This window comes from Salvelinus alpinus, chromosome 1, assembly GCF_045679555.1.
Source record: "Salvelinus alpinus chromosome 1, SLU_Salpinus.1, whole genome shotgun sequence".
Lineage (NCBI taxonomy): Eukaryota > Metazoa > Chordata > Actinopteri > Salmoniformes > Salmonidae > Salvelinus > Salvelinus alpinus.
The window spans coordinates 85,766,030-85,778,396 of record NC_092086.1 but is presented as its reverse complement, the minus strand read 5'-3'; the positions used below and the strand labels follow the sequence as shown (position 1 = coordinate 85,778,396).

General features: G+C 42.3%; 1 protein-coding gene across 1 annotated transcript in view; it reads right to left on the bottom strand.

Annotated features, from left to right (window-relative positions):
• The window catches only part of LOC139532458 (clathrin heavy chain 1-like), a 76,105-nt gene that overhangs the window by 46,101 nt on the left and 17,637 nt on the right, over positions 1-12,367 (bottom strand). The window contains exons 2-6 of the mRNA XM_071330047.1: positions 8,065-8,272; positions 4,028-4,296; positions 3,702-3,863; positions 3,345-3,458; positions 216-389 (exon numbers count right to left, since the gene is read on the bottom strand). Of these exons, the coding sequence (XP_071186148.1) occupies positions 216-389; positions 3,345-3,458; positions 3,702-3,863; positions 4,028-4,296; positions 8,065-8,272 (927 nt within the window). The remainder of the gene's footprint in view (positions 1-215; positions 390-3,344; positions 3,459-3,701; positions 3,864-4,027; positions 4,297-8,064; positions 8,273-12,367) is intronic.

Sequence of the window (12,367 nt, the reverse complement as noted above, 5' to 3'; positions counted from 1 at the left end):
TGCACTACAAATTGTTACATACAAAAGAGGGTGTGTAAAATAATCAACACATGTGGTGATGCGAGTTCTCTTTACACTGGAAAATGCTATGAGTGTCAGGAAAAAAATGAAAATAAAACCAAGCCATATCTGTTATTTCTGTCTTTCCAAGAATGTGGTGATAGAGGAAGATGGTAAAGAGGAGGGTGGGAGAGGTAGAGGGGTGGTATCTGTACCTGTCCTTTCCTGTTGACCCCGATGATCCCAGCGGTGGCTTCGTGTGGGGCCGTGACAAAGATGGTCTCCCCGCTGATCCTGTTCATGTAGATGCAGGTGCCAGTCTCCAGGTCGTACAGGTGGATGTAGCCATATTTGGTGATGAGGAACACCACGTCCTGCTTGGTGCTTATCTGAGAGGAAAAAGTCCGATTAAAAAACAAAAAAATTATAGAGAAGCAAAATGTGTAAAGTGTAACATATGTAAAAGCAGAGTATTCTAAGGTCGTACAAAATAATCCCTTCAAGGGCAGTACAGGTGTCTTTCATTCATTCATTTATTAAATTTTATTAATTCATGAAAATAAAAGTCAAAGTATTAGAGCTCTACTCTTCCAGTGCTAATACATTCCTGTGCTAATCATTAGCCCCCTCCCCTACTACAGTGCCTTCAGAAAGTATTCACACCACTCAACCTATCCTAATTTGTTGTGTTAAAACCTGAATTTATAAAACTGATTAAACTCAGGTTTGTTTGTCACTGGCCTAAACACAATAACCCATAATGTGGAATTATATTTTTTGACATTTTTACAAATTAATTAACAATGAAAAGCTGAAATGTCTTGTATTCAACCCCCTTGTTATAGCAAGCCTAAATAAGTTCAGGAGTAAAAATGTGCTTAACAAGTCACATAATAAGTTGCATTGGCTCTGTATGCAATAATAGTGTTGAACATGATTTTTGAATGACTACCTCATCTCTGTTCCCGACACATACAGATACTTGTACTGTCACGCAGTTGAGCAGTAAATTTCAGACACAGATCCAACCACAAAGACCAGAAAGGTATTCCAATGCCTCGCAAAGGGTACCAATGGGGGAAAAATTATAATATCCCTTTAAGCATGGTTTATTTATTCATCACACTTTGGATGGTCTATCAATATACCCAGTCACTACAAAGTTACAGGCGTCCTTCCTAACTCAGTTGCCGGAGAGGAAGGAAACCACTCAGAGATATCACCATGAGGCCAAAGGTGACTTTCAAACAGAGTTTAATGGTTGTGATGAGAAAACTGAGGCTGGATCAACAACATTGTACTTACACCACAATACTAACCTAATTGACAGAGTGGGGGGAAAAAGGAAGCCTGTACAGAATAAAAATATTCCAAAACAGGCATTCTGTTTGCAACAAGGCACTAAAGTAATCCAGCTAAGAATGTGGCAAAGCAATACACTTTTTGTCCTGAATACAAAGTATTGGATTTTCCCCAAACATAACACATTACCGAGTACCACTCTCCATATTTTCAAGCATAGTGGTGGCTGCATCATATTACGGGTATGCTTGTATTCGTTAAGGACGGGTGAGTTTCACAATAAAAAATGGAATGGAGCTAGGCACAGGCAAAATCCTAGAGGAAAACCTGGTTGACAGTTTTCCAACAGACACTGGGAGACGAATTCACCTTTCAGTAGGATAATAACCTACAACGCATGCCATATTTTGTTTACCAAGAAGACCGTGAATGTTCCTGAGTGGCCGAGTGACAGTTTTGACTTAAATCTGCTTGAAAATCTATGGCAAGTCCTGAAATTGGTTCTCTAGCAATGATCAACAAACAATTTGACAGAGCTGGAAGAATTTTGAAAATAATAAATACCGTAATTTACGGACTATTAAGCGCACCTGAATATAAGCCGCACCCACTGAATTTTTAAATAATATGTATTTTGTACATAAATAAGCCGCACATGTCTATAAGCCGCAGGTGCCTACCGGTACATTGCGTTTTTTTATGCCCAGTTGTTTTCAGCGTGACGGATGATTCGCCTTTCCTGTTGACAGTCCGAGTGAGAGGCAGGTCAAACGTCAGAGGAACCTCATCCATATTTATGATGTCGTGCGGGCGGATGGAATGCTCCGCTATCTTTGCATCAGTGAATTTGCATCAGTGAATTTGCATCAGCTCCCTCCCTCCCTCCCGTAGTCGGGAGGGAGCTGCTGACACAGACTCGTCCGTACACTGATGGACAGGCCTTTACGTCTCATAAATCTTAGACACCACGATGGTCCACCTCTAAAATCCTCAAACTTCATTGCGGTGGCGATTGTTTTGGCTTTCAGTCGGATCTGCACAGTTGAAACACCTCGGCCGTCTGCTCTCTGTGTGTTGACCCAGTCATCTGCTTTTCGGGCCATCTGCTTTTCTTCCCTCTGAAAGCTTTTTTTGTCTTTTTGCACTGAGTCAGTTCCCCACGCTGCTGTTTCGAACGTCTTTTCATCGACTCATTAAGGCCAAGCTCCCGTGCAGCAGCTCTATTTCCTTTTCCAACAGCCAGATCGATCGCCTTCAAATTGAAAGCTGCATCATATGCATTTCTCCGTGTCTTTGCCATGATGAGGGTGACAAAATGACTACCGTAATCAGAATGATGGGAAGTTTGAGCGCGCTCGATTTACGTCACATTATGTGACGTTGCTCAGTTTTTTGGCGGCATGAATCTTGTGAAAAAAATCCATAAATTAGCCGCGTCATTGTATAAGCCGCGAGGTTCAAAGCGTGGGAAAAAGTAGCGGCTTATAGTCCGGAAATTACGGTAGTTAAATAATGTATAATCTAGGTGTGGAAAGCTCTTTGAGACTTACCCATTACAACTCACAGCTGTAATCCCTGCCAAAAGTGATTCTAACATGTATTGAATACTTAGGCAAATTCAATTTCTGTACAGCAGTAAATTAACATTTTCTAAAAATAAATCACTTTCATTATGGAGTATTGTGTGTAGATGGGTGAGAAACAAATAAATGCAATATATTTTGAATTCAGGCTGTAACAACAAAATGTGGACGTAGTCCAGGGGTGTGAATACTTTCTCTGAAGACACTATGTGCTGTGCTACAATGCCAGGGTGTCCTTGGTCAACAGTGGCTATCAGTGTTAAGTAGTCCACAGCTACCTACTAGGCTTCCCTTGGCTAACACTAATACCCTTCTCACATTACTTTGCCGACACGAACAATACTACTTTTCTTTTCACATTAGCCTTTCAAGCATGCGTGGTTATGATGGATCCATAACCACGCCAGTGCAGTACAGCTTGTCTTAGGGTGATAAGTATAGTACATTGCTATTATGTACCTGCATGGCCACAGGGAAGTCATTCTGAGCCTCTGGAGGGAAGAACACGTCCACTGCTTTCTTTGGAAAAGGCTGGTTCCCTGTGGGTGGGGTGCCCACCTCAATGATGTGCAACTACAATAGAGAGGAACCATTAGAGAACAACGTAATTTATAGTCATCTACAATGACGTGCTTAGCCAGCGGGCAAAACTGGCTGCAATGACATCAACACAACTAGAATTCAACCTGTTAGTTGTAATCTGGTTATTTCAACCAGCTTTGCCAGCTGAGTATTGTCAAGAGAAAATGAAAAATATCTCCACCAACCAACCCCAATATCGCCCCCTAACCTCAGTGCCCAGGTCCTTTGGCCTACCTTTCCTCCGGCCTGTCCTCTCACAGCAAAGCAGAACAGTGTGGACTCCTCTGTGTTGCCCTCCATTTTGAACTGGGCGAAGCCCGCAGCGTGGCCCTCGATGGGCTGTGACACCTTCCTGTCCACAGAGTACAACTGCATGGCACCCACCACACGGTTTTGCTGCAACAGAGAAAACACGTGCTCTTTATGTTCATTACAGGGTAATGGCATTCTCTGCTACAGCGATTAGTTGAGTTTGATAGTGCATAGCTAGGTGTGTGTGATTAGATATATTCACTGTCATTGAGTTAATGTGTGTTTGCGTGCGTGTCTAAGACAGTAACCTGTGCGGAGATGCCGATGAGCAGCAGCCACTTCTGCTTGGCATCAGTGCGGTAGTTGATGATTTGACAGCCCGCCAGGCTGGAGTGCCGGTCAAAGACTTTGATTGGCTGGGAGTCCCCCTCCATGCTCCAATGGTAGACGGCATTGTCAGTCACAAGTGCCACTGTGTTGAGGGAGATCCACTTCCAGAAGGTGACGTCGTCGGTCATGGTGTGGGCCTTCATCTTGCTCTTCATCTCAATGTTAAAGATCTGAAGGGTTTTGGCGGCTGAGAGGGGCAGAGGGAGCAGAGAGAGGCATCGCATGGGAGAACACGTTATGGCTACTGAGAAGTCAGCAAACACACACACAGGTCAGAGTGCCACAAACACACACGTCGGACTGAGGGAAAGGTAAAGTAAACACCAAATTTCACTTGAGTAATGAGAGTCAAGCTCGAAATGGTAGTTATGGCCCAAAGAGAGCATCAGGCAAGAAGGACATCATGACACAGCAGTCAGAGAGGTATGTTGACCGTGTGGTTGGGGACTTACTGTAAAAGGACACCCTTATAAAAGTCAATGAAAAGAGGTTTTCAATATTAAGCCTGTACCATTGTATGTTATTAGCTTTGTTTATATACACTGAGAAAACAAAACATTAAGAACACCTGCTCTTTCCATGACAGACTGACCAGGTGAATCCTGATGAAAGCTATGATCCCTTATTGATGTCACTTGTTAAATCCACTTCAATCAGTGTAGATGAAGGGGAGGAGGCAGGTTAAAGAAGGATTTTTAAGCCTTGAGACAATAGAGACATGGATTGTGGATGTGTGCCATCCAGAGGGTGAATGGGCAAGACAAAATATTTAAGTGCCTTGGAACGGGGTATGGTAGTAGGTGCCAGGCACAACGATTTCTCTCAAGAACTGCAACGCTGCTGGGTTTCCTGTGTGTATCAAGGACATCCAGCCAACTTGACACAACTGTGAGAAGCATTGGAGTCAACATGTGCCAGCATCCCTGTGGAATGCTTTCTACACCTTGTAGAGTCCATGCCCTGACGAATTGAGGCCGTTCTAAGGGCAAACGGTGCAGGGGAGGGGGGGGTCAACTCAATATTAGGAAGGTGTCCCTAATGTTTGGTATACTCAGTGTATCAATGATGGATAGGTTAGAAAAGTTTACTTACCTATGTTTTGTTTGATTAGTTTTGGGTGAAGTTAAAGGTTTATTAAGAAGCATTAATTATTGTATTCCCTGTTCATTTTACCGAAAGCAAATTGTAAATCACAAAGCAATTCATTTCCAAAAGCTGCTAAATAATTACTTGCTGTGTTATCAGTTTTTGATACCAAAGCCATGGCTTCATAATCATAAACATCACACAGACTATAGTTTGCAGTGCACCAATTACAGCATCGGTAGCCCCATTTAAAAGTGTGAACAAAATTAACAAAGTGAGTTTTGATTAGACCAGATTAAGCAATTGGAGGTGCACGTGAGAATCTGCATGGTGCATGTTGTGTATTCTACTTCTCCCATCCCCCAGGGTCACTAAACCATCACATTAATGATTTAGCACGGTGGTAAAGAGGGAGAGCAGATTAGGGAAGAGGAAGAAGAGAAGGTAGATAGCTATGCTACTATGCTAGAAGACCACGGCCCTGCGTTTCCCACAACATAGTAATACAACCTGTAATTCAGTCCTACAGTACAACACAAATGATTGGGAATGAGATGCCAAATAATGGCAAAAGTAATGCCTGCTAATCCAGTATAATCTCACAACTGCTTTCTGCTTCAAATGAGTGCCATTTTATAGCATATGCGTGTTTTTACCATCTTAGGCGCTGGGAGTCCCTTTTCTCACATTTGCCACTCAACTTGTGTCCTTTGGTCATATGTTTGTGAATGAAGAGCGGGCTCCAAAACTAAATTGCAGGTTAAGACAAGATTTCATGTAACAGTAATACTAATTGTTGACTATAGCTACTCCTGATTTAGTATATAGGCCTATTGGCTGTAGCCTCAGACTAATAATGAGTCCCTCCTCCAAACATTGTGTATTCACACAACCATCCTACTCTCAACGGTATAAATTATTTAAAAAACTACAAGTGGACAACTGGCCCTTCGGTACTGTGCTATTTCAGAAATATTAGTCATTCACTCACTAGCTAGAAAATTTGCCTTTCAGATATATTACTGGTTGCTGAAACCAGGCAGTCAGGGAAAACGCAGGGTCACGATACAAAGAAGGAGAGACGGGAAGCTAGGAGGACACACCGAGCACTACGATCACATAGACGGGGTCTGTGTCGGTCTGAATGGAATCCCAGGAAATATTTCCAATCTAGGTTTGTTTAAGTGGTTTGGGCCTGTGTAAATGACATTAGGATTGGCAGTAGGGATGGGGGTGGAGAGGGGCAGTGTTGGACCCACAGGGAGGAGCATGACTCTTATTAAATCTACTGGTTTAAACCAATCAAAGGATATTTTACTCTAACGACCAATCAATTGGTGGCTAATCTGATTATTCAGCCCTCTGGGACATTGTAACTCGTCAAAGGGCCCTATTCATCATCTCCATACTCCTTCTGGCCTGAAATGTACACTTGCTATATCCACACCATCATCTGATAGGATATAATACCAGAGGAAGACTCACTGGACATGCTACATCTAAATCTGAGCAGAGCTACCATCAGAATACAAAACACTGATTCAAATCACCATCATCACCCAGGCCCCATTCACTGCCTCTAACAGAGGGAGGAGCAAGGATCTACAGTGATCGTTAGCTAGCTATGAGGGAATTCTAAATCTCTCAATAAAATAAACAGATTACATCATGAGTAACCTAGCTCACGTCTACTTACTGCTTTACCCACAACTTATGTGGTCTCGTTTCAGGGTAATACATAACCTAAACTCTTACACAGCTCTTATGACAAAGGTAGTGAACCCTATTGAAACCCAAGGGTTTGGGCAACATTAGATTCAAACACAGGAACTGGGGAGGGAAATGAAATGGCAAGCAACAAATTTGTGTCAACCCACAATATTTCTACCCCAAACAGATACTAAATCATTGGTACATCTAAGAAACAATATTGATGTAATGCCAACATTCAAGCTAGAAGGTTGTGAAAGATAAATCCTGTTTAGATTGGCCTAATAGTTAGATAATAACTAAAACATAGGTGCATCAAATATAGCATGTATGAAAAAATGTGTATGGATTTTGGTCATGTAAAAATAAATATCCTGATTCCATAATAAAAGTCCTGTCGCTGTATTTTGACAATGATGTACATCTGTGTGCATAGACAGGGTTTGGAATAGAGTAAAAGGGGACTGGAACAGTGGGAGTCAGTCAAGCCGGATGATAACATGGTGATGATATGTCTAATATGAAAAGAGAGACTAGAGTGAGTGAGTGTGTGCAAGTGTTTCTAGTGACCATAGTGTGGACTTGAACTAAGTCTTAAGGATGTTTTTTGAATGCGGATTTAAAAAACAGGATTTAAAACTTCCACAACTCTGTTGTACTGAAATTTTAACTCACCGTCTGCATACACATAAGAAAGCAGTAAAAAAAAAAAAAAGAACAAACAGAGAAACAAAAACAAAACATAACATAACAAAACAGACAAAGCAATTATGGCTGCTGAACAAGACTTACACTAATGTTGGGTCATAGGTCAGTAAGACTAATGTCTGGGCCAATCAAATAATCTTTACAAAACTAAATTAGAAATAGCTGTATGTATGTGGACATAAACAGATGTTTACTTCAACACTGAATGGACATTGGATGTTGACAGAAATCTGCTGGCTACATAACAAACATGTCAAAACTGAATCATGAAGGCAGGTCCATTAAGGGTTAAATGTGGCTGTACTGCATCAATAAAAACATCAACACAAGTGTACAAAATGGTAGGTCTGTTGTACATCAGATAACTTGACAAATCCTATTTTTTCCCAGGGATTTTATCCTGGTTAAATGAAGGCTTAATAAAATTCAGACTGTCAGTTGACTGGCTTACCTTTAAGTGCGATGACTTTGGAAGCAGGGTTCATGATGGCGCTGTCTGCAGAGATAGGCCTGCGGATGGGCGTGTTGGGGTCGGCCATGTCTATGATCACTACCTGCGCTTGCTCGCCCACCTTCTCTCGGATACAGATGAACTTATCAGACTCCATCGTCAGGGTGCTGAACCCGATGTTGGCCGGGTTGATCCCTAAGTTTTGGAGCTGGGGGGGAGGGGGAGACAACATTAGGAGCTTTTCAGCTATCAATTACCTGAGTAGTAGGAAGAGCAACATAAAACTACCAGCTGGAATGACAGGGATACCTTGAGTGTGTGCATGTGTACACTGTGCATTCAGAAAGTATTCAGACCCCTTCACTTCTTCCACATTTTGTTACGTTATAGCCTTATTTTAAAATGGATTAAATAATTTAAAAAATCCTCATTAATCTGCACACAAAACACCATAATGACAAAGCAAAAACAGGTTTAGAAGTTTTGGCAAATGTATTAAAAATAAAAAACAGAAATACCTTGTTTACATAAGTATTCAGACCCTTTGCTCTGAGTGTCAAAATTGAGCTCAGGTGCATCCTGTTTCCATTGATCATCCTTGAGATGTTTCTACAACTTGTGGTAAATTCAATTGACTGGACATGATTTGAAAAGGCACACACCCATCTATATAAAAAGGTCCCACAGTTGACAGTACATATCAATTGAAAAACCAAGCCATGAGGTTGAAGGAATTGGCTGTAGAGCTCTGAGACAGGATTGGTCATTATAGGGTATTGTGCATAGATATACTAAAATGTATTAATCTAGGGCTGTAAAGTAACGCAATGTAGAAAAATTCAAGGTGTCAATACTTTCCGAACGTACTGCTATAATAATGAGCCAATCAATAGCAAGAAAGCCTCTCACACAGGCACACTGCTTTTCTACAAACATCAACATTTTCATCGGACTCCACTGTCAATTGGTGCCAGGCTGACTGGCTATGAAGTGGGAAGAGAACATGGGGAAGGGGCATAATCAGACAGAAGACTATTCAGAAATACTTTGAAGACAATCGTCAAAGGGTCTTCACTCTTCCACATGTTGCAACTTAGTTCACTTGATGGTAATAAGCTTGACAACCACACGACCTGTAGATACTGTTATCTGCAGTAGCAGCACATGGGATGAATGAATGGCCTTGGTGGCTAAACAAGTGTTATGCCAGGGATTTAACATCAGGTCAGCAGCACACAGTACTTAAAAAGGGGTGTGGTGGTGGTGCTGTTGTGACTGGTGATGTCATTGAGCCTGACACCGAGCAGCACCCCAACAGAGAGACGATCAGAGCAGAGCTGCATGGTCTCTTGGACTGGAGTAGGGAAGGGGGAGGGTGATCCTTGGCCAACGTTTCATTTGGCAGCATTTCACCACTAAGTAACTCTGTTGCAAAACATCTGGGCCCTTATTCAATGTGGACTCCAAAGTCCGGTTCACAATCTCATACTACATTTGGCTCAGCTCATAGTAATGGTCTGACAACACCAATTAGAACTCCAACGTGTAATCATGTGCTGTACATTTTAGGTGTGCCAGCCAAACATGTCTGATGATGACGAGGCATTGTGATGCCAACACACCCCTTCCTGGGGCTCTTTGAAAAGCTGGTCCAGATAGCTCCTGCAGAGGAACATAGGTGCTCTCAAGGCCAAGTATAGCTTGAGTTGAGTAACAAGTCCTGCTCTGATCTGTTGTTGAACTCACTGCTGACAACATGGCATACAGAGACTGTCAGCCTGCATGAGGAGGAAAACAAGGAGTCAACCCGTGTTCCAATAACAAAGACCTACGGGAGGCCAGATCAACAACATTACACCAGCTGCCTCGCAGGCACCACTCTGTCACCCTGTGTCTGCCAGGCATAACACCTACACAACATACTCACACTGACTCATAGAAACCCTGACACAGCAACAACCGGCCATCTGCAGGGTAGCAGCGGGTGATGTGGCATACCGTGCCCATGGGCCTATCTAGCATTGATCTATCACTATTCACTGTCACATTTGGTGACCCTTTATTTCTGAGGACAAGTTGAGCATGTCTTTCTCACCTTGTTTTACTTTCTCACCTTATACTACTTGTGCAGTAATGTGATATTGAACTGGGGCTGCAAGGCATATGTGTCAGTTTGTCATTCTGACAGTGTAGTAGTTGTCTACAACCTGCAGGTATATGTCTAGGTTGAGGCTCATTGATTCTGAGGGCCACGGAGATCCTTCTCCCTCCAGGGCTATTAGATGGAGGATTCTCCCTCTGCCCCTATCTATCTATCCATCCATCTAGCTGCTCAGACTCAAAATGCAGCCAAAACCAACTTTGCTTTGAGATCCTGAGTGGTGCAGCGGTCTAAGGCACTGCATCAGTGCTAGAGGCTTCACTACAAACCCGGGTTCGATCCTGGGCTGTATCACAACCGGCTGTGATCCGGAGTCCCGTCCAATTGGCCCAGCGTCATACGGGTTAGGGGAGGGTTTGGCCGGTATTGTAAATAAGAATGTTCTTTACTGACTTGCCCAGTTAAATAAAAGGTTAAAGAAATAAAACATAACAGACACTGAGGGGAGTCGAATTTAAACTGAAGTAGAAAAACAGGGAGCTCTCCATCAAGACACACAGAAACACACAGGGCTGGAGGTGCCACCTCAGCGCCTGCAGCGGGTATGGTAACTGACAGGAACAGAATCTGTCAGAGAGAGGGTCAGGCGTTATGTAATTGTTACACATCTCTGATTCAGAACTGTTCTGTACACAGCTGTTTGGCACAACCCCCCATGGCTCACTACAACTATTCAAAGACATTTCATTTTTCACATAATATCAGATGACAGCTTCATTCTTTTCTTAAAATAAATCTTTATTACGCAACAAAAGATCAAACATATAATTTAGGAATGTAAGCAAATGATTTTATGCCTCCCCACAACGCAAATGGGAGACCAGTAATTCCAGGTATTTTACCACTGGAATTCCCCTAGCTAATGCCCTGGAGTGTACACAAAGCACAAAAATGAATACCTAGCCTACTCAAATCAAAACCAGTAGCCAGGTTTAAGGGTTAATGGTAAAAATACATTCTAATTTTAGATTTAAAACATCTTGATTGGATTAGTGTTGCCTACTGAACAAAAATATGTAGCCGCAGCCTGACAATCTGAAACAATTCAAACATGCTCTCTTGCTGCACACTGTGCACAGGCAAAAAGTTAATTTGTTGTTGAAATATCCAGGTAACACAGATACCGGTTTTGACTGAATCAGGCCTGAGGGTATAGCAAATAAAAGAAAGCACATGGACCTTTATCAATGGTAAGTCCCCCTCCACAACCACACCAGGCAGGTACCGAATTCTTTCACTCATGTGTAGCCTCAGTTCTTCCTTTTCAATTACCCATCTACCCTACACACAAAAATAGATGTGACTTCATGGACAAAGTCCCTTGATGAAGACAAAAGTCATGGAAGTAGACTCAAAAGTTGTGTAAAAGCAGAGAGGAAGACAGAGGCCCAACTTGGTGGAAAATCTCCCTCCAGCATGAAGCGTTTTTTCATTGTTTCACCTATGCCCTCCAAGGCCCACCCATGGCTGCTCCCCTGCCCAGTCATGTGAAATCCATAGATTAGGACCTAATGAATTTATTTAAAATCGACTGAATTCCTTCTATCCTTCAATTCTTGTCCTGTATATATTGTAAGTCAAATCGCAATATTTTTCATCCCCGTGCCGACAAGATGAAAAATCTGTCAATGTGCCCTTGAGCAAGGCAATTTACCCTAATTGCTCCAGGTCGCCTTCGATAATGTCAGACTCTGGCAGTGACCCCACACAGAGAGTGTCTAAAGGGTAGTTGGGATATGCAAAACATACATTTCCAATTCATACATGCATATTATACAATCATGTACATTTGTGAAATAGGACAAATGAGCACCCACCTAATTATTATTAATGGACACTGATGCCTTGTAGGACAAAACCCTGGAGAATTACACCAATGATCTTCAAAAAGACCAGCGCAGAACATCCTACAAAAATATACTAAACTCCCATGGCTGAGAAATCAAAGGGAATATATGTACGCTCGATATTTGAAATGCTGAAGCCCTAGACATGATGCCACATCTTTATAGTGTCTTGCTGTTTATGTGCCAAAGAGTTTGGGGGAGTCAAACATGTCACTGATGCTGTTGAAATTGGACAACTGATCACGCATCGTGAGTATAGGGTTATCCTATCCTCCGGTCCTAACATCAGTCATTC